This window comes from Pelobates fuscus, chromosome 8 (genome assembly GCF_036172605.1).
Source record: "Pelobates fuscus isolate aPelFus1 chromosome 8, aPelFus1.pri, whole genome shotgun sequence".
In the NCBI taxonomy this organism is placed as follows: domain Eukaryota; kingdom Metazoa; phylum Chordata; class Amphibia; order Anura; family Pelobatidae; genus Pelobates; species Pelobates fuscus.
This window is the reverse complement of record NC_086324.1, coordinates 38,525,008-38,549,306: the sequence shown is the minus strand read 5'-3', so window position 1 is coordinate 38,549,306 and position 24,299 is coordinate 38,525,008. Positions and strand designations below refer to the sequence as shown.

The following is a 24,299-nucleotide window of genomic DNA, read 5'->3' as shown; positions in this document are numbered from 1 at the left end:
ACGCCTCCAGGGTGACACAACCCGTGGAAGAGGTTGCAGCAGCGCTGACGGAGACTCTGAACTGGAGAAAGGTTAGTAATTTGTTCATTTAGAAAAAAAAATATTTCACACAGGGATCTAATTGATAATTTAAATACTAATATTTACCTCCATCAATATATGCCTATACTTCAACATGACTACACTGTAAGGTTGAGTAGGTATCTTTTCAACCATCTTATTCAAATAAGTCAAACTTACAGTTTCCTATTTTCTACTATGTAGTTAGTATGCAATTGTCCCTTTATATTGTAGGTTCATGGTAGAGCTTACATTGTGCTTTGTATGAGGTGTTACATGTGTTACGCCAAAGCATATTGGCAAAGTACTCGTTTTGTATCACTATGTCAAATTATATATATTTTTTCCTGGTAGCACCCTTTCCCATACTTATTTGCAAAATGTTAAAGCCTGTTGGAAACATATAATGGTGTTTAAATAAAAAAACACATGAGTTAAAACTTTTAACTATTCTAAAAAAAAATCATATTATAGATATGAGATCCATGTCAATTTTTTTAAACTTGTTTTTTTTTTTTTCTATTTTTGTGACAATTTTTACTTTTTCACATAATATTGGAATACAGACAAAAAGAAAACAAAAGGAAAGAAGATATTTAAACAGACATGTGAGCAGGATAGGATTTAAGGACAGCAAAATAATTCTGAAAAACTAATAGGCGGAATTTTTTTATAACTGCATATTTCTTGTGCATTTAAAATATATATTTCGCAAACAAGACTTTCCATTTAAAATCCGACAGTTTCGTATCTAGCTAACTATGAATAGTCTACAAATCATACCAAATAAGATCTTTCAGTTATTTAGATAGGAATGTATTTTTGTTCAACTAGAAGAATTATATTAATGGAACAATCTTTCTTAAAACCATCTTTCTTAAAACCTGATTTGTTTACTGTATTGTAATTATTGATGAGGAATTATTAATTATATTCTATGTACACTCGCTGTCATGTCCTATTATGTTACCATGACAACAATCTATACAAATGCACCTAGATATTTATATATACTAAGCAAGGGGTTTACTTGAGTAAAAACAAAATGTTCTGGCATTAGGAACAGACATTTTACAATGACAATATTTTGTGCACAAATAGCTAAACTGAAGCACCACCCATAACCTTTTATACTGCAGAATTTTATTTGGTCCAAAACAAAGAATCACATAATAATCATCATCATAATCATCAGGAAAAGTCATTTCAGCTTTCATTAAAACTAATATGCCCTGGGGTCTAGATGTCGTATTTCGTAACTTAATGGTGCTCATTTTGTCAACCTTAGAATGATGAAAGGCCTAGTTGTCAAAAACAAAACCTGTTACTTTGCAAAAGTATCTGGCTTCCTTACCCACTGAGCAACCATATACTTTCAGAAGAGAACGTAAAATTTGTGAATATATATATTTATTTTTTGAGAACTGACAGGTATCTGACAGGTATCTATTAAATGCTACTTTTAAATTTACTACTGGCTTATATAATAATATCAATATATATATATATATATATATATATATATATATATATATATATATATATATATATATATATATATATAACAAATTTAGGGTAAATCTATCTAGGATTAACAATAAGGCAACCAGAGGTTAGACAGGAGCCCCAGATCCAGGGCTATATTTACTGTGAGGCCAACAAGGCATTTGCCTTGGGTTTCACTTTCCATGGGGGGTGGCAAGAAACACTTTCCCGAAATGCCTCAGCAGCTGCCTTGTCCCCCCATGCCATCGGGGGGGGGGGGGGGCAAGAGCTGGGTGTCTGCCCACCTTGAGGACCCCCAAAGCATTTGGCTGAGGATGAGGATGAGGGAGCGCTGATCTGTGTGCTGTTCTTGCTCCCTCAACACCTTCATTGTACATCCCCCCCCCCTCTAGTCCAGCAACCCAACAGCCACAGAGCCTAGAAGCTACACTGGACCCCATGGACAGGATCCACTCCAGCTCTTCCAAAGGTTAAAGGCTGGGTGGATTTAAATAAAAGAAAATAAATTAAATAAATACATAAAATTTGGGTGTGTGACTTAATTAATCTTAAGGAAACCGCTTAATATTCAGCTTAATATGAAAACAGCTTAAAGAAATAGCTCAAATATCTAGATATCAGCTTAAGTATACATCACCATAAGAGAGGCTTGCTGCACTCTTCTGAGAGAAATTCTGGCAGTCAGGCTTGAAGTGGACTCTCTCTTACTGGGAAATCAGCAGAACCAGCAATACGCGTCCGTATTACAGGTGGGTAGTACTCCAATCGAGTGCCAAGTTTTCTCGTCTTTTATAAGAAACTTAATAATCAATGGGGTCTGTACTTTTCCACCAAATCTTCTTATCAGTGCAGCTCAGCAAAGACCTTGCAAAAAGCGTTGGATGGGACCTGCAGCTGGCCAGGCTTTCCAGTCCCATCAACAATACCATGCCAGATCTGTGCGTTTTTTATCTCTCATCTAAAAAGCTAGCTCTGTTCTCATAACTATCTCGTGAAGCTATGCATGAGTCATTCTAGTGCTGTGTTTTGTGGTTATTAACATTTACAGTACTGTGTACCGGCGCCATCTTGACTATTTATAATAGTTTAATTTGATCAATAGTGATCAATCATTCATTCTTAATTAATATGGAATATTATTATCACAACAAAATTCACCACTGCATACACTCACACACACACATACACATGGTAAATGGGGCCAAGAAAATTCATGGTTCTGTGCCACAACCATGAATTTTCTTGACCCCATTTACCATCACTATGTGAAAAATAAGGTGGTGGTGGGGGGGGGGGGGGGGGGCAAACTGAAATCTGCCTGTGGCCCTGTAGTATATGTATCCTTCTCTAAATCTACCAAAAGTGTGAGTACTTTCTGTTTCCATCTGATGGAAATGATGGGACTTTTAGAGATAAGAAATAATGTAAACTAATGCAAACATAAGTCACACTGTGTGGTAAAGCCCATTGGAGAGAAGATTATTGCAAACCAGAAGGTCAGGGTGGGTTGGGAGCTAGAAGATTACATAATGCAATAGCTGACAGTAAAATGTTTTTAAGGGTTGCAAAATAGAAAAGGATGAAGTTGAAAAGATCTTATTTATAACCTGAAGAACACGTCACACTTAAGTAATTATTATCTGATAAAAAAAGAGCATTGTCTGAGACCACTCCATGCCTCTGTTGCCAGAGGGACAAAGGGACAGGAGATGATTAAAGCCTTAGCTTCTTGCAATAACTGAATTGTCATTGTTTGATCTTTGTTAAATTACTTGTGGCCTCTATAGAGTAAAAAGTTGAAACTTTTTATCAGCGTGAAGGAGATTATTAAAAAAAAAAATACACAGAAACAAAGAAACTGGTCAATTTAATGATGAAATTGCTTCTAGACAAAAAAAGACAGATTCAATACACAGTTCTCTTTTCATGCCGTGGTTACTAAGGCTTGCTAAATATATATATATATATATATATATATATATATATATATATATATATATTTTATACTATAATGCTAGAAGGTGAATAAGATAAGACTTGAATGCCACTATCCTAATAAATCAGTCTTTAACAACATTTGTAAGTTAATTATTTTTTTTTAATCTTACTTTTCGTAAAATACTTTATTTTTCGTTATGCGTTAATATATTGTTCACTTATTCAGATTGACACACCTTTACACGACTGAATATAGGATATATATTACAAAAAAGGATATCTAAAAAGAGACAAAAGAAAAATATACATATTATAGTCGGTCTTATTTTTAGAACTGACAAGTATCTATTAAATGCTACTTTCTGGCTTTTATAATAATACCAAAATAATAGTTGCAAGGTTTTGTTTTTGATCTGTATAATGTCTATAGACGTTTTATGTGTTAGAATAAATAAGGGAGAAGGTATGTACCCATTGTATTCTTCAATTTATCTCCACTGCAAATAGATTACAGTATGTTTAGTTCCGCGTCATAAATTATACGTAGCACAATATTTTGAGAATTATGCCCTTGACCTTTTAAAATGATTTAACGCCGTAGGCAGAACATACATTGACAATAGCATGCCAGTGCTTTTTGAACTGAAACCAGATATCTTAACCAGTAGAGAAATATAATCTCCTGTGCCTCTATTTAAAAATGATTTTCTTTAAGTGTTTACATTGAAACCTTTCCATTTTAACTTTTAGAATTCTTTCTTTATTATCTCCATCCTTAACCCCTTAATGACACATCTTCTGGAATAAAAGGGAATCATGACGGAATATATCCGTCGTCTGTCCTTACGGGGTTAATAATCTGCATGACCTCAGATTAAGTTGTATTTATTGATTTTGTTATACTTGAATTTATCTCAAGGTAGCTACACAGTACAAAAGATGATGGTAATAAATAAGCAACAATGTTTGTGGACACCACTTAGAGATATCTGCTTTCCTTTTAGGAAACACTAGTTTTGGGTAGAGTAACTCTTGCTGGCATGGTTCCCCGGTCAAAGAGAAAAAAGACTAAAAAGAAATTTACACTAAAGCTCACCTCCAATCCAGGATGAGGAAGTTCTGAAGTTCTTCAAGCATCCCGGTCCTCCAACATTGAAATTACTTTCCCTCGACATGGGGGGGGCGTGGCCTGGACGTTGATGGCGCCGGTCGCACACTAGGCGAGCTTCAAGGCCTAAACCGCCATAATTAGCCAAATACCCCACAAACACAGAAATGGTGCGGACAAAGAAACCTACCGGAGCCGGGAGCACGACCTCAGGATCACCGAGACGCTGCACGGGCACCCTGGACGATTTTATTAGCACCCCAGCGGGGCTCCGAGGCACAACACCGTCAGACAACATGGCGGCGGTCTCCCTCAGTGCAACCAGCGGGGGGGACTCCATGCCCGAACTCAGCCCAGACGACGCCCTTCAATCCATCCGGGCTGAACTCGCCAGGATAGGGAGCAACATGCTCTCCAAGGCGGACACCGGGGCCCTGGTCCGGGAGATAAGGGAGGCGGTCCGGAAAGATCTGCAGGGCCTCCGCACAGACCTCACGGCCCTCACTGAGAGAGTCGACGCAGTGGAGGCAGAGGCACGACTCTGCTGCCAGCAGCACAGAGCAGCGGAGACAGCGGCCACCCGACAAGGCAACATGCTGTTGACCCTAAGACGCCAGGTGGAGGACCTGGAGAACCACAGCCGGAGGCACAACATTCGAATCAGGGCCTACCGGAGCCAGACACGGAACCCCTGGTGGTCTCACTGAAGCATCTCTTTTGCCAGCTCCTGGGTCCCGATGCAACCCCTGACATCCGCATAGATCGGGCCCACTGCGCACTGGGGCAGGCCAGACCGGACGGCAGACCTAGGGATGTGGTGTGTTGCCTCCACTCATTCCCGCAGAAGGAGCGAATCATGGCGGCGGCCAGGAACCTGCCGACCGTCAATTTCAGGGGAGCTGAACTGGCACTTTTCCAAGACCTTTCTGGCCTCACGCTGGATGCCAGAAGGGCGCTGCGGCCTATCACCACGACCCTACGCGACAAGGGAATCCCCTACAAATGGGGGTTTCCCTTTAGCCTACAAGCACGACAGGGAACCTCTTGGCACACGCTCAAGATGCCAGATGACGCCCCGAGATTCATTAGGGCGCTGCACCTTCCACCCACCCGAATCTGCAACTGGCTGCTAGAAGAACCACTGGGCCCAAGAAGAGGAGAAGATGCAGGCCTGCAGCCCTCCACTAACAGCCTGGGCCGGATGTCGCCACCGCGCCTCTGGGGAGGACCAGCAGGGGCAGAGGAGTGAACTGGGACTTTGGCCCTGCATCGGGGCGGACTCCCCACGACCACCCTGCATGATATGTAGCTGTTGATGGGTCTCTCCCCCCCTTCCCTCCTCTCCCCCCCTTCCCTCCTCTGCCCCCCCTCCCTTCCCCTGCCCCTCCCCCCCCCCTCCCTCCCTGGGTGGGGAACATTGGTCCGGGGACGCCATTGGACTAAGCTGGCGCTGACCCGGAGGGAACGGACTACTGGACTCACGCCTGGTGTGGGTGGGGGGGTCGGGGTTGGGGTTGGGGCGGGGGTGGTTTGTTGCATATTGCATTCTGCTCAGACCCGGTGCACCGTGAGCGGAAGATTGACCACCAAAGTAATAGCCCCGTGCACGGGGGGTGGGGGGGGACACACTGACGGGGGCTTGGGAGTTGGCAGCCATGAAGGGAACACGTAGCAGCAGGGGGACGTGTGGGGTACACTCAGGATGCAGAGGCCGGATCTCACCAGGGACCCTTGCCCGCCCGCAATGCTCCCACACATTTAGTCGCGACCACTAACCGCACCCCATAGCATACATTATAGGGGAATACACTATCCAGTAGGACGGTGACGGCCAAGGACGGCTGACGACGATCCTATAGGACCTCAATACCTCACACGACAGTTACGGATCTAGACATAGGGTGACAGACCCTTGACTACAGTCACGCTCCACAGGCAGACACACACCTGTATAGGTACATAAGGTGTGACCTAGGGACGACCAACGACAGTTGAACTGTTTTCCCCGGTGCACATCAGGTGCGTTGAGTCACTACCGGCACCTCACAACTCGGACGAGGTGTGCAGACAGGAGGTAGGTGAAGCCAAGGCCCGTGGGCCGACCTCTAGCTGCGGGACTTGGTCGCCGCCGGGGCCTGACTCCCGCCTGACCCTCTCTCTCGGCCCCCCTGCCTCTCCCTCCCTCCCTCTCTCCTTCTTTTCCGCCCTCCCCCTCCCTCTCCCTCTCTATCGCTCTCTCCCCCTCCCGCTCTCTCTTTCTCCCTCTCTTCCTCCCTCGCTTCCCCTCCTTTTCTCGCTCTTCCTCTCTCTCTCGCTCCCCCTCTTTCCCTCCACATTAACTGCCTGCACCTCCCTACTACAGCCCGTATCCGCTGACGATGCCTGGTCAATTTCAACAGGCAGAACTCTGCCTGTGGTCAAACAACGTTCGGGGCCTTAATGCACCGGAACGCCGCTCTCACCTTCTACGCACACTGTGGGCAGCACGCGCGTCGATCGCTTTCGTCCAGGAAACTCATTTCCAGGGGCAGGGTGCACCGACGCTGCGGGATGCCCGCTTCCCAACTGGGCAATTCGCCAACCATCCATGCACTAAAAAGGCGGGGGTGGCAATCCTCATAGCCCACACGGTACCCATCCAGAGCCACGCAGAATTAGCAGACCCGGAGGGCCGCTACATATTCGTGAAGGGCACGATCGCCGGACACCTCTACACCTTAGCGTGTGTCTATGCGCCCAATACGGCGCAACATAATTTCCTGGCATGCACACTACGCGCCCTGGAGCGCTTTCGAGAAGGCATGTTGATCCTGGCGGGGGATCTCAACCTGGCCCTGGACCCATGCCTGGACACGTCCATGGGAACTAGCTCCTTACCAACCTCATACCAACGCAAGGCCCTCATGGCCCTCAAGAATTCAGGATTGGCAGACTCTTGGCGGGTGGCCCACCCGCTGGTGAGAGACTACTCATATTGCTCCACGGTCCACAACCGCTACAGTTGGTTGGATTATATCTTCCTCCCCATAGAATATCTTTCCCTCCTGCGAGACAGTGGCATCCATTCGACCACCTGGTCTGACCACGCACCGGTCTGGACTAAGATTGCCTCCCCGCTGTACCGACCAAGGGAAAAGCAGTGGAGGCTAAACGAGCAAGTCTTGGAGGAGCTGGAGGCGACCACTGAGATGAGAGACTCAATACAGAAGTACTTTGAAGAGAACTCCACGCCAGATGTGGAACCCTCGACAATATGGGAGGCACACAAATGCATGATCCGAGGCCTTCTCATATGCTATTGTACCCACCGGAAGAAATCCCAAAGGCAAGAAATCACGAATCTGACACAACGAGTGGCCACCCTCGAAACCCTGCATAAGTCCGCCCTCTCGGAGGAAACCTACAAAGAACTCCTGGAAGCACGGAGAAACCTAAAACACCTGCTCTCACAAGGCCTCTTCCGAACCATCCGTAGATCCCGTAGACATTTCTACGAATACTCGGACAAATGCGGGAGACTCCTAGCCAGGCGCTTGCAACGGGAACGGAGACTCTCACAAATAACCAAAATCTGGGACCAGAACGGCGGGCTTACTCAATTACCGGATGGAATAGAGAAAGCCTTTCATCACTTCTACACAGAACTATATAACATTCCGTCGACACGGGGCGCAGCGGGCCAGTTGAGGTACGAGACTGACATCGCAAACTACCAGGAACAGCATGTCTCCCGGACCCTTACAGACGAACAAAAGGCTGAAATGGAAGAACCTATCTCACTGGAGGAACTCAAACAAGCTCTCAAGATCGCCAAAGCCCATAAGGCGCCTGGCCCTGATGGCCTCCCTGCAGCATATTACAAAAAAATTTCAGAACGTCCTCCTGCCGCACCTACTAGGTAGCCTCAACCACCTGCTGGATGGCGGTCGCCTCCCGAGAGACACACTTGTAGCCACAATCTCTCTCATCCCAAAGGACGGGAAGGACTAGACGAACTGTTCCAGCTACAGGCCGATCTCCTTACTCAACGCGGACCTGAAGCTGTTCACCAAAATCCTGGCCACGCGGGTGGGACGCGTACTACCGGACCTAGTGCACCCCGACCAGGTGGGTTTCATCCCCGGCAGGGAGGCACGCGACAATACCATCAGGGCCCTCAACGTGATCCACCTGGCGGAAGGCGGCTGGCGGGGGATCCTCCTCCTCTCGACCGACGCTGAGAAGGCGTTCGATCGGGTGCATTGGGGGTTCCTGCTGGCAACGCTCCATTCGATGGGATTCGGGCCACACATGCTGACCTGGATAACTGCCCTTTACACGGTCCCGACAGCCCGCCTGCGCATCAATGGAGCCCTATCACAGCCATTCAACATCCGCAATGGAACGAGGCAGGGGTGTCCCCTGTCCCCCCTCCTGTTTGCCCTCTCCCTGGAACCCTTCCTGGGGGCGGTCAGACGGGATGGGGGAATCATGGGTCTCGTCTACAATGGATTGGAACAGAGAGTGGCGGCCTACGCGGATGACCTCCTCTTCTTCCTTGCCAATCCACTCATCTCGCTCCCAAACCTACTAGAGAGGTTCCGGGAATATGGACTCCTCTCTAACCTCAAGCTCAACGCCGGTAAATCGGAAGCCTGCCCACTGAATCTACCGGCCGCGGACACAACTCACCTCCGAACACAGTATCCATTTAAATGGTGTGCGGATAAGATTAAATACCTCGGCATCTGGCTCACCGGAGACACAACTCGCCTCTACCAAGAGAACTTCATACCCATCCTCCGCACGCTGCAGCACGACATGCTAAAATGGGGGGGTCTGTGCATCTCCTGGTTCGGGAGAATCAATGCACTGAAATTAAACCTCCTTCCACGACTTCTCTACCTCTTCCAGGCCATCCCGATCATGATATCCAGGTCCTTCTTCCAGACGCTCAACACGGAGATGATAAAGTTCGTATGGAAGAAGGGACGGCCTAGGGTTAACGGGGCACTCCTTTCCCTGCCCAAAAGAATGGGGGGCTTGGCACTCCCCTCGATAATTCACTACTACAGAGCCACCCACCTATTACGGCTGGTAGACTGGCACGCATTGACCTCGGACAAACTCTGGAGGGACTTGGAGAATAGCCAAGTGGCCCGAAAACTGCCATCCGCAGTCTGGACAACGCACCCCTTAAAGGATCCCAATATGATCCGAAACCCGTTTATTCGGGCCACGATGCAAATATGGATTGCCACACGCCTGACAAGCGGACTCACCACGACGCCTGGTCCTCTGACAGCTATAACCCACAACCCAGACATCGCAGGTGGCCTGCGACCCGCGGATGTGACGAGAATGGGAGGCTCGGACTGGACCTATATGAGGCAACTATGCTCCACGACGGGATTGAAAACACTGAGGGAGCTGATCCCGGAGGGCACCATCTCATTAATGAATAGCTTTCGCTACCACCAGATCCAGCACTTTTACCAATCCGTGACTGGCAAACACCTGTTCCACCGAGAACTGACTGCCTTCGAGCACATATGCGTAGCTAGAGACTGACCACTAAAAGGAATTACGCAGCTCTATTCTCTGTTTCTCACGACCACGCCACGCGCACCACTGCGTTATATGTCCCGCTGGGAACAAGCTACACACCAAACACTCACAGACCAACAATGGGAGAAGATCCACGTACTGGCACACCAGGGCACACTCAGCTCAAAAATTCAAGAACTCAATTAAAAAAATTATGGTTAATTGGTACAGGACTCCAGCGAAGCTACATCGCATGAACAGGGAAATCCCCAACATCTGCTGGAGGTGTGGAGCCGAGGGGGGGACAGACATCCACATCTGGTGGTCGTGCCCCACAATCCAACAGTACTCGAGGCAAATCCACTCCAAAATCAAGAGCATAGCGGACCCGGACCTGCCGTTCCAACCCCTGCCGATGCTCCTCCATCACACCCCACGCCCCATAGCCACGTACAAGCGCTCCCTAACTAAACAATTGCTTAATGCGGCAAAGTCTCTCATCCCCACCAACTGGCGTGCGGCAGACCCGCCAACCCTAGAGCAGTGGATGGACCGAGTAGAGGACATATTTAGCATGGAATCCCTATCGGCGTCGCTACACGGCACGGGAGACAAATGCGCTATCACCTGGTTCCCCTGGTGCACCTATATAGCTCAGAGACAAACCACATCGGCCTATGACGGAAACCACTGGGAAGCGGAAAACTGGGGAGACACTTAACCCCCCCCCCCCATCCCCCACAGAGACCACAAAAGATACAGGCACTTCCATGTCACTTCCATGGCACTTTTTTTTCCCCTTCCTCTCCCTCCTCTCTCTCTCTCTCTCTCTCTCTCACTCTCTTCCTCCTTTTTCCCCCTCTTCTCTCTTTCCCCCCCACCCCCAACCCAGACCCTCAGCCCCCTTTCCCCCCTCGCCAGACGGGAGACCACAGGCACGGCGGCGACAGGGGACGCGGGGGGAGGGGAGATCCCAGAACCTACATAAGTGAACCAGCGGGGGGAGGGCCGCCAGGGGGGGATGCACGCAGAAGTTGCACCTCAGGGATGGGAACAAAGCTTTGTCTGGGGGACGGGACAGACGGACGTCACCCACCGGATGCTCTGACCAACCAGAACAGACGCACAACCAAACAAAAACCAGCCGGGGGGACTGGGCCCCGAGCTGCCCTGCCCACTACTACCAGCTCCCTAGACAGCCCACATGACCGCAACGTAAACGGGCCACTAGGCACGATACATCTGGGGAGTTACCACCCCAACATGACAACGTGACGGGAACTTTCCATACGACACTAACCCGACCCCTAACCTACATGTACTAAACCTCCCCCCACCTGCACAGATAGCCTCTGGCTACGTTCCAATAGAGCACGACAGGACTCAAGGACATCGGACCAACGGGAAATCAGCTCACGACCAAAAGACTTCCCCAAGTAGGGCTTTAATGCATTACATGTCACGTTTGCCTTCAAATCACTAGCCACCCATGCTCACTTCCGAAGCTGGCCAGCAAGAACCCTATGACAAAACATAACGTATGGGACCACCCATGCAGCGTACAACTTGGAATGTGTCCCTCTACCCCATCCTGTACCCCATACACCTAGCTGGCTGGCAGGAGGGGGACGGAAAACACGCCCATACACTTGGTAAAGTAGATTTACAACTATTTTAATACACCCTACGTGAATACGCAGAGCAGAGGGGAACCCCCGAAAGTGCAGAGACACCATGCTTTCAACCTGCAGACATACTACGCTGCCCCTCACTGATAACTGTTAATGTTGTTATGCTTGTTTAATTGCTTATTTATATGTTTTCAAACCCACGGCATATCAAGTGACCTTAAATGCCCCCCCTATAAGGCCTAGCTGGCAAGTGGATTCTGCCTCCCCGCCCGATCCTTTCTGCGCCCCCCCTTCCCTGCACCTCCAAAATGAAGTAACAGCCCAATCCTAACACTGTGAGCAACAGCCGCTGGCGATCCTGCCATGACATAGTTATTCTTAGTTATATACCAACGCGCCACAAAGACAGTTGGCATCCTCTACTACAACGTAACTACTTGCACGGCCCATGCTATTACCCCCCGGAACGAGTAGTTCTACAAGCTATGTTTGCATCATATGTTTCTTAACCTGTATAACCTGTATCAGTGTCAGCTGACCCTAAGAATTTATTCCTCACAGTTTCTTCACATGTGGTAACCCCGCCCTCTATACATATGCCAACGCCTGTTTTAAGTCTTTACCTTGTGAAACGTACCCACTACCTGTCTTACTAAAACGGGGATTGGAGGGGGGTGGGGGGGTGTGGGGAGGGAGGAGGGGAAAAGAACAGAAAAGAGACGATTGTATTAGACCAGAATATCCGAGTACTATTGTCCATGTTAAGCCCAAAAACCCTATTGCTGCTTATTTGAAGTTATGCTTGTACCTCTACTAGAACTATATGTCAGATGTTTATTAATACTGTTCCTTATACGGATGGCGAATTGTAACTACTTTTGCATACCATATTGTTAAATGTTTACCTTTGCTCATACGACAAAATAAAAAACTAAGATTGTCAAAAAAAAGAAATTACTTCCCCTCACTTGATGGCAGCAAGGAAAGGCTGAGGAGAGGACTTGGGTGATAAGAAGGGGGTGCCATTTGTTGTCTGATGACAGATGCCAAATATGCACAAATTTAACATTAAATCTTATTCCAGGCTGGTTGATGATGCTGCTGGAAGTGGAGTTGCACCTCTACCAGCAAATTGTTGTAACTCTTTTAGTCAAGCATTTCATTGAGATATATAGTGTCTCATATGTAACTCAGCCCTGGTTATACTATCAACTTGTTGGACAACCTTTGGGTTCATACATGCAACTGGCCTACAAGACCTATGGCCTAGCTCTGGTGATTGTGAAGCAATACAAGATAATAATAATATTAATAATATAAAAATAAGCTTATGAATGATTTTCTGTATTTGAAGAGTGTACACTAGGAATACATATACAAAGCACAAATGATTAAAACCATCTGATAGATTTATCAAACTCCATGCACCAGTCCAATATTACATCTAGTAAGATACTTACTTGAGTGATTTCAATGTCATTTGTCAATGGTCAGTAAAGATACATTTTATTTATAACTTTAGAATTGACCCATGTCAGAGCTGACAATAGTGCATGACGTACCTGAATATAATAACCCTTATATCCTTTACCATGTCAAAATCACAATCTATAAAATAAGGAAATCATTTGGGACAAATCAGGTGTGAGACTCCAGGGAAAGAATCCACTTCAATTCTCCCAAAGGAGGATGTAAATAAAATAATTTAAAAAAATAATAAATTGTGTGTGTGTGAGAGAATGTGTATGTGTCTTTCAGTAAGTCTGTGTTTGTCAGTGAATGTTTGTGTCTGCCAGTGTGTGTCAAATCAGTGAGAGTGTGTCTGTCAGTGAGTGTGAGTGTGTGTGTGTCAGTGTTCTCTATTGCCCGTGGTTGCCTATCCCTGCACTAAAGTTTGATCCCTATCCTCAAAAAAAAAAAAGTCAGAAAGCAAACTACATACCTACATACCTATTGTATATTGTTATTGTATATTGCATATTGTTAAGACATACAAAGCTGTGTTGCTATTAGGATTTTAACATACACAATTCTCCTAAGTATAGGAAAATATGTAAAGTGGGAAAGGTAAGATTAAAAGTTTAATTAGAAATTTGGTGGACGTGGAATGTCTAAGAGACACAGGGAGAACATTGCTGGGCACTCGTACTTTCACAGCCAGCTGCACACCTTAACATACTCTATTATAGCCTCTATAAGAATGAAACCTTAAGAGCCAATGGCTCAGGAAACTCAAAAAGCAAAAGGTGACATGGTCACGAAAAACTATTTTTATAGTAAATATTCAGATTGTATAAAAAAGTATCACTCTCTCTATGGTCTTGCAACTTTCCAAATTACTTGTTATCTCATTGTTCATTTGGCATGGACCACAGAAACAGACTGCTTTGATCATTATCTCATCAATTCTATGTTGTCATGACAACTACATGATGTCATTTTAGTCAGAACTTTGGGTTGTCATAGTGACCTGGCGCTCAGTCAACATATTCTGGCTTCAAGTGTAATTTAGAAAGCTAACTGCACACATACTCTAGCTGATGCAGATGTTTGCTGGTAGATTGTTATCTATGTAATAAACTATGGTATGGTGATACTATGACAAAACATACCATCCATTATAGTACGGATCACCATACGTTTTCAACAAACATTTGTCACAAACTAGTAAGTCGATAAAAAAATGATGACATAATGTGTCAATGTTTAAAGTAAAGTAAACATAACAAGGATCTTGCAAAATATAATGTGACAGTTCAGATTTGTTGGTACTATTGTTTCCCTTAACATTACTAATTTGTTGTTTGAATTGCCTTTGCATTGTCTTTTAATTATAGATAACAACTTTCTAGCTAATAAACCCAGACATTGCTTGCTGATCATGCCAAATACTTTTACTGCAGTTCCTCGCTAAATGTGAAATATACAGAAATGCCAGAGGCCTTTAAAAACAAACAAACAAACAAACAAACAAACAATGTATCCATACATAAATGAACAGTGTAAATGAAAGGATTAATTTTACATATAAAATATGCTTTGCAGGATAGACTTTGATAGGACTGATTGGTGATATATTTGGCTCGTATCCATAAATATGGGAGGGTCTACAGTTCGTGCTATTGAGGCACTACAGTGAGCATCGTTTGCCACAGCTTCGATCATGAATTACTGATCCCATCCATTCTCTATCCTAAGTGTCACGGTTCAGGGCTGCTTCTCTTGCCATGGCACGTGAGCCATTGGTAATGGTAATTTGACACCCATCTACTAAGCTCCCACTCCTGCCGGAGAGTTCAAACTAAGAATTTTCACGGACAATGTTCTTCTAACACAAATTCACCTCTGCAAACTTCTTTGCGTAATCTCTGCCTTAGCCATTCCTTCAGTGGGGGGAAGATGTGGGTGTCATATTCCGGCTCCCGGCATCACTCTGTGGCGCGCGAGGGAGCTGAGCAGAAAGCTCAGGGGAAAGTGCTCCCTCGCTGAAAACCTAGAGCGCCAGCCTGTCTGTCTGCCCGCCTGCCTGGCCGCCTCCCTGCCCAGCAGCGCCACTGGACCCCAGGTGAGAAATCCACCCAGCTATCCCAAACGTAGGGAGGCTGGGTGGATTTAAATTTTAAAAAAAATAATAATAATAATTGTGAGTGTGGGGAAATATGTGTGTCAGTGAATGTGAGTGAGTGAGTGTGTGTGTGTTAGTGAATGTGAGTGTGTGTCAGTGAATGTGAGTGTGTGTGTGTCAGTTAATGTGAGTGAGTGTGTTTTAGTGAATGTGTGTGTGTCAGTGAATTTGAGTGAGCGTGTGTCTGTCAGTGAGTGTGCGTCTGTCAGTGAATGTGTGTGTGTGTGTCGGTCAGTCTGTGTGTGTGCGTCGGTCAGTGAGTGCGTGCGTCTGTCAGTGAGTGCGTTTCCGAGTAAGTGTATGTCTGTCTATCAGTGTGTCAAATCAGTAAGTGTGTGTATGTCATTGTTTGTCAGTGTATATGAGAGTGTGTGTGTCTGTCAATGAGTGTATGCATCTATCAGTGAGTGTGCACGTCTGTCAGTGAATGTGTGTGTGTGTCGGTCAGTCTGTGTGTGTGCGTATGTCAGTGAGTGCGTGCGTCTGTCAGTGAGTGCGTGTCCGAGTAAGTGTATGTCTGTCTATCAGTGTGTCAAATCAGTAAGTGTGTGTATGTCATTGTTTGTCAGTGTATATGAGAGTGTGTGTGTCTGTCAATGAGTGTATGCATCTATCAGTGAGTGTGCACGTCTGTCAGTGAATGTGTGTGTGTGTCGGTCAGTCTGTGTGTGTGCGTATGTCAGTGAGTGCGTGCGTCTGTCAGTGAGTGCGTGTCCGAGTAAGTGTATGTCTGTCTATCAGTGTGTCAAATCAGTAAGTGTGTGTATGTCATTGTTTGTCAGTGTATATGAGAGTGTGTGTGTCTGTCAATGAGTGTATGCATCTATCAGTGAGTGTGCGTGTCTGTCAGTGAGTGTGCGTCTGTCAGCGAGTGAGCGTCAGTCAAAGTGCGCCTTGACAGGAAGGGGTGGGGAAAATTTAAATTGTGGGGGGGGGGGGGGATGCCCGAGCACTGTCCTGCCTAGGGCAGCACAAATCCTAAATACACCACTGGCCTACAGTCTTCCAATAATTGGTGCACTCATATTAAATCTGGCTATTAATGTGGATCTCTAGATTTGATCGAGGGGACTGGAGGGTATTAGTATGTTTTTATTTCTTCATCAGGCAGCTCTCTATTATACAAAGAAAGATCATGTTATGCCCCCAGTGCCTGCTGGGAGGGTGTGCTTATAAACATAACTTTGCTGCACATCCTTCTATTAGTTAGTAAGTATGGTGGGATCACATTGAATAACCAGTTTGAGATCCCACAGAGCACCAGCTGCACACTGTACATTGTTAGAGAGGAGAAGACATAGCATAGAGAGGCAGGGATGGTTCATGACACATCCTGTTAGTGTAAGGGTTATCAAGTTGTCCAAGCATATGGAACCTAGCAACACCCCTGCCGGGCTGTTTATATGCGGTCAACCTATTATACCTGTTTACCTGTATACCTGCTATTCTCAAATTAGTAGTGTAACCCTGACAGATAAACCCACACATGCATGTTTTAGGTCCTGAGATTCACTGTGCCATATTGCAAACTAAGATTTAATAACACAATCTACATGTTAAGATAGCAGGCTTATTATAAAACAATATGTCAAATTATAATTATAAGAATAATAAAAACATGCTTCCAAAAGCATAGGGCCCTCAAGAGCCTTTCACATGGGACAGAGGCCTGACTCATACTTCCCTAATCGTGGACCGGCTGATGAATATGATAGAAATCTGGAGGAAAATTCATATTTTTTATCGCACAAACAAATGTTCATTAAATTAAAAAAGATACAATTTACACTCAGAATTGTCTAGGATGTTTTTTTCATATTTTAGTGAACATGAAAAATGCTGTAACAGGTTCTACTGTCTTCTTAAAACTAGTCAGAAACCTCGATCTAACTCTCATTACTAACAGTACAGTTTTACGACCCTGTTTAATTAAAATTAACGCGCAACACATTGAAGAGACACTCTATGGTGGAGTTAACCTATACAATTTGTAATGCATTCTATAGATAATACATCAAAATATGCAAAAACAGTAAATTATTAATAGTGATGGAAGATGGTTTTACATTAGGAGGGCTCAAATCCATCCATACCAATATGAACCATCAGTTAGAGTTATTCAGTGATCAGTTTATTTAAATCTGTCTGATATTATCGTGATATTACCTTCACTATGCCAGGATGTCCTTCCAAGCCTAGCGGCCAACCGAGCACATCAAGATATGGAGGACATTTTGGCAAAGAGATCTCACCTTCTTTTTTACAACTCCACACCAACAACTAGATCATATATTGATGATATCTATGTTCTGCCAGTTGTCAATGTGACTGTCATGCTCATATTTGAATCCTGCATGTAAATGAAATATCATCCCTCGGAAAGTTATCAACCCCAGTGAAGGCAAACCGAGACACCTTGGAGGAAGCCTTTGCCACCAAAATTACCTCTTTCTTAACCACTTATGATGATCTGGCTGACAAAGACTTAGATACTAGGTCTCATAGGAATCAACCATTGAAAGAGTTGCATGCAATGATGCCGATATCGCTTTGAGCAATTCACCTGTCAGTCTGTGGCCACTAATAATAGCCCCAGCTGACAGAGGGGAGCCCAAAGTATCTATGAATGGGTTTTTAACTCTGCTTACATGCAATCTTGTTTTAGGAATATAAATGCCTATGTAAATAGTTGTTTGCAGCACTGAGCTTCAACGCGGTAAACCAAAAATTAAAAAGTCTGGCACCTGTGAAATCAGATGACAGAGAGAAGCCCCACGTGTCCATTGATACCTGGACCCCCTGGTGTGAGCAGGGATTAAAGCCTACTGTATGCAGCACAGCAAAGAACGCCCTAATGGTATAAAGGGGTTAAACTAAATTGTCAGGTTTTTACTGTAGAAAGCTAATCATCTGTACTACACTTCTTAGACATCTGGCATAATGTACAGTAGTACAGTGTGTTTATGGAAAAATACAAATACTTCTTAAAAAAAAAAAAAAAAAACCAGATGTAAAGATACTTTGTCGTCACACAAGAGCCACAGTCCTTGAAAATTCTCACCAATAATAAAGCTAGAATATGTATAGGATTATATACTAAGATGCCGTGTTTAAGATAGAGAAGAAAAACCTAGTGCAAACATATTTTCCATCATAATTTCCGTTTGTGGAAAAAAATCTCATAACATATCAAATTGGTGAGCTATAAACTCATGTTATATTACAGGTATTGCCACCTATACGCATGTTTCTCATATAAATCATTATCATATATGTTATAGCTCGTAATATATCTATTTACTGAATTACCATGCCATCCTTGACTTGAAAAACAGATATTTTCAGTGAAAGGATCATTTTACAGTACAGTACACTCTGTGAGATGTCAACACGAGACGTTCCAGGAAAAGCCAGGGCTTAGGGAATAGACCTTGGGAAAAGTATTTTATATGTTGTTTGTGTTTGACCGAGAAATAGCACAGAGATACAAATTATTTATATCAACTTATGTTCCTTAAACATATATACAAATTCAGAATTTTAAAAACACAATTTTTCTTATTTAGTCATTTAATTAGGGTCAGATCACTGAAGTAGTCATGGGGCTTGGAGCATTAACAAAACCCAATGTTATGGTCACTAGATGTGATTCCCTATGACTATGTAGGTCTAAATATGTGAAAGGTGGAGAATTGTAATGTACTATCTAGGTTCTGTAACTCATAATGAAGTCTTGAATTCTATTGAAAAGGTATACCTTTAATGAAAACATGCATTCATTTAGTAATGTATGTTTTCATTGAGGGTATATCTAAAAACAAGCTTCAAATTTCTTGTCTGAAGCCTTTGCAAGTCCTCAGTTTCTAACTCCATTCAGACTTTCTGTGTCTGTCCAATCACAGGCTTCCTAAAGCAACTCAATTAGAAGAATTTACAAGGCAGATGCTCTGGGCATTTGCTAGCTCTTGAGTTTATCTTAACTGAGCTAAACAATTAGGAAGTAACATAACTGACTGACAGTCAGGGGGTATAACAAGGATAATTTATATTAGTGCCAATTTATATCGAAATCTACACTTTTTGTAAAATGAAAAAAAAGACGGCACTCTTCAGACATAAAGCCGTTCAGCTTGTTTTAGTGCTCTGGAGTGTCCCTTTAAAGGAACACTTTAGGCACATTAACAAAAATTCATCTCATAGAACTGGTTATCGTGCCTAGAGTCCCCTGGCCCTGTACCTCTAGTTAGTGTTAAACAGTATTCACACAGTTTATCATTGAATGAGGGTCCTATGTTGCCCACAGCTCGGCCCCTACTGGAGGCATGGCTAAGGCAGAGATTACACAATTTCTTCTAGCATACCTACCAGCAATGGGCACTGTGATAGGCTGGATGCAGTCAACTGAGACTCTCGGACAATCACAGGCGCCCATTGTTGCGCAGGTTAATGCTTTCTCAATAGATTAAGCAGCACAGAAGGTAAGGGTTGCTGGGAACTTTTGTTTGGCAATAAAACATAACAAATGGTTAAATGCTGAATAGAAGGACAGCATCTGGAGATTCTGGAAACTATAGCAACTTCAAAGAGATGAAAAGGTTACAGTGCCTACAGTGCCCATTTAACCAAAATTAACACAATTATGTAGTTTGAGGCAAAAATAACACTGTATGTTGCCATTTAAGTGCTTTATGGTGAGCACACCAAAATACTCATTGTGGGCCCACCCGGGTAGGGACACAAGTCTCGCCACCAAGGATTTCCTTTTCCCCTCTATGGAACTCTGCTCCACTGGATTCAGTGATTTAGCTGCCAAGTGATTAAAGCTCTGGAGTGATTACAGATTTCCCCCACAGACATTAGCCGAGACTTAATGCTGGGAGTGAACTGGTTTAATGGGTCATGGTACAGGCAATTTACACACAGACCCCCAGCAGGGGGTCTCCATCCAGTTACACACAAACTGCTCCCCGGAGCCTCTGTGTCTGGGAGATAATTGAGTGTACTTTTGCTTAACCCCTTAATGACACATGACATGTGTGACATGTCATGATTCCCTTTTATTCCAGAAGTTTGGTCCTTAAGGGGTTAAACTAATTATCTCCCAGGAACAGAGGTACAATGTTTAAAACATAAAACACACAATATTACAAGGGACCCCCTTAAGTCTTATATCCCCGGATAGCCTAGATTAGAGCGCCCAACATATCCAAAAAGCGCTCAGATCCCATGAACACAGCCAAATCGCCACCGGGGTAAAGTTTTGACCCACTGCACACGTGGCGCCTGCCCAAAATAGTTCCAGAAGAAAGGTGGTGATGGTGACAAGATGGCCGTCAACTCATTTCCAATGTGTTCGTCCATGCGGCTACCCAGCCGAGCACTTGAAGTAGCGATGTGTGAAACGATGATGGAAGTGTCAAGAAGGCTCAACAAGGGTTAACAAGCTCAGAGGTGGTCAAAGTACGCTGGGTAAAAATGGGCAAATTGCGTGTTTGTTCAGTTCCCGAATCATAAGTTATACATGAACTGCCAGCAATGGTTCGGTGAGTAGATGTTTTGTCACACTCATTTTTGTTATGGACAATATATTTTATCGGCAAGGGATGACAAAATAAGTTATTGCAATGTATAAAAACATTATCACAAAATAAACCAAAGCAATCAAAAGTAGAATAAGAAAACATAGTGACAAGCTTTTTTAAAAACATAATGATGTGTGATATTAAAAGTCACTTGCAGTGCTCAGTAATCATTACCATTTTGTTGAAAGTCACATTTACTTACCATAAAGGAAATACACACAGCCTCGCAATTATAAAGACCAAAGCAAATATGACAAACAGAAGGTCACACAATTTCTGACATTTGGAATAATTTGCCATTTTGGCTGCCTAGGAAAGAAAGAAAAGAAAAAGCCCATGTAGTTATTGTAAACTGACAGCCGAAACATGTTATTAACAGCACTTCTTTGAGTGTTGTTGTTTTTCTTTGTTTTCCTTATGTATATGTATATTTAACAACATTTTATTTAATCTTAACCAGCTTTCACATTTTATGTGACAATGCATGTTATTAAAAGCAAACAATATAAAGAAATAATCCAGGCACTCCAATGAATTCCAAAGTATAGGCAATCTTTATTGGAACAAGGAACCAAACACTTTTCGACCCCTAAGGGCTTGACAAAGGCCCTTAGGGGTCGAAACGTTGCTGTTTGGTTCCTTGTTCCAATAAAGATTGCCTATACTTTGGAATTCATTGGAGTGCCTGGATTATTTCTTTATATTCAAATGCTACAATTAGCCCATTTTAGGTACTGGGACTTATCCAGTTGAGCACCCTGAATTCCAGACAAAGAATTGAGTGCACTTCCATCATCTATACATGTCATTAAAAGCAAACAAGTCATTTAAAGGTTATCTATAGTGCTGTAAATAACAATAATTTATTCAGTACTATTGGTTCTCTTCTATCGATGGGATCACTGTCCATCCCACTTTTTTTTGTAAAAGCTAAGTTTATTAAAGATTACTTACCTTGTTTCCACTGTTAAGACTTCTCTGCAACAACCTCCAGCTCCGCCTCCATCAAAGTCAGCACCCTTGCTAATCTTGTCCAATCCAATGCTTCTCATAGAGAATCAATTATCTGTGTCATGTTTTTGTTCATTGTGTGGTTCAATTTTTTTTTATTTATTTAGAGTAATGAAAACTTAAAGTTTAATACATTTTTAGCAGATTTAGCACTGCTCTTGATCAATTTCATTTGCCCTGGCTATTTTTGTGAGGTGCATCACTGTTGGATACCATATTTTTGATGGGGATTATACCCCTCTTTACAGTGAGCAGATTTACTGCTCCAAAAACTGTAAATAAGATTTCACTATTCATTTATACCTACTGTTACAAAGAGCACTGTATACGTCTCCTTTCATATACTACTTGTTGTATGTAGAGCTCAGAACATCGTAAATCCGTAGGCAGGGATTATACCGCAGCACACCTGATACCATGAGCATTAGGTTTAAGCTCATTTTATGTGTGTTACTTATTTTCATAATCTAATATTTATTATAAATATTTTTCATTGAACTCATCTGTATTTACAGTATTACACTATTTGAGGTCTCTTTTCTGCTTTTTTCTCATTTCATATATCTGGTTAAAACCACTGGAGACAAGTACCACACTTATATCCATAGGTGGAGATTATAACACTGTATGCTGGTATAGTAGAGCTTGTATGAAGCTCTGCCACATGTGAGTGCCCATTTTTATATTACGTCTTGCTATACTCTACATTTAAATATACTACGCTATTGGTCTACATTTTCTCTATTACTACATGCCTGAGGATTAATGTAAAGATTAAGACTATTTTGTGAAGACTGGAACTTTCTCTTCTACTATTGATTAATTGGATATACATTGCATACTATGGTAAATGTCTATTTAGAGAATCCTATTTGGTGCAAAGTATGGTCCTGTTTTCGCAGTATTTGTCTGGGTTACTCTACTGCTGATTCTGATCACTGATCCTTCTTGTATACTTACTAATTTTCTTACATAGCCCCAAAGAAAACATGCAAGAAAATTTTTTTTGTGTTTTCTTTGTGGGTATACCTACCAAACTGTTTAAAAAAAATACAAAGATTTTTCTTTAAATATTTTTTACTGAAAAAGTATTTTTTCTTTTTTAACAAAATGAAATGAAACAATGATGAACATCAATTGTTAAATAAATATAAACAATTCTAGCAGTGTACCTGGGTTAAACAATATCCATAGAAAAAGTAAGGTGATTTTTAATGGAGTGTTCCTTTAAAATCATAAGAAAGCCCCACCCCTTCCCCCCAATCATTTATACTGGCAGATTTTTTTTTTCTCAAAATCAATGGCACATTAGCACATTAGCTCTTCACCTGATTTCTATCTGTATATCCAGTTGCATAAATCTCTGTATTCTGAGTCTAAGTATCACGGTGCTCACCCAATCTGTTCCTTCTGCCTTATTCCTGTCTGTTTGAGTATCCATTAAATTACTGACTAGGTATCTTTCAGCCTTTGCTATTACCTGTTTCCTCTCAGCCCAAATTGACTCTTGCTGAGTCAGTTAGTCTGACTACACTTATTAATGTCATTCTGTTCCTGCCATTTCCAAATGTGATCAGTGTTATCACAGTCATCAGTCCAAGTGGTCAGCAATATTCCAGAGATGTAAGTGGCTCTTAAGCAGGGGAGGGCTGGCAGCCTTAGGGTTTGGGGGCAAATCCAGTCAAGTAACCCATTGCACCAAGAGGAAAGTAAAAACACCATTCCCATGTGATTGAAAGGAGGGGAGTCACCTTCACAGACACACTCACTGACAGGCACACACACACACTTGCTGATTTGACACATACTAACAAATACACACTCACTGACAGGCACACGCACACACTCACTGAGAGACACACTCACAGACACACTGTTATGGGCATACTGACTCACACAGACAGACATTCTGACACACACACACAAACTGGAACACACACATAGACAGACATACTGGCACACACTCAGACAGACATACTGGCACACACTCAGACAGACATACTGGCACACACTCAGACAGACATACTGGCACACACTCAGACAGACATACTGGCACACACACACAGATACTGGCATACACACAGACATACTGACACACACACACAGACATACTGACACACACACACAGACATGCTGACACACACACACAGACATACTGACACACACAGAGACATACTGACACACACAGACATACTGACACACACACACACACACAGACATACTCATACACATGCACACGCACACACACACACACATGGTTCATGGCAGCTAAAAGATTCTATGCAGCTTGCCCTGTGTGCTTAACATAAAAA

The 24,299-nt window shown here is 43.6% G+C and overlaps 1 protein-coding gene across 2 annotated transcripts in view; it reads right to left on the bottom strand.

The window, feature by feature from the left end:
* CERS6 (ceramide synthase 6) overlaps window positions 1–24,299 on the bottom strand; it is a 178,724-nt gene that overhangs the window by 14,047 nt on the left and 140,378 nt on the right. For both annotated transcript variants that reach the window (XM_063428628.1, XM_063428629.1), the window contains exon 8: window positions 21,179–21,285. In XM_063428628.1, coding sequence (XP_063284698.1) covers window positions 21,179–21,285 — 107 coding nt within the window. The remainder of the gene's footprint in view (window positions 1–21,178; window positions 21,286–24,299) is intronic.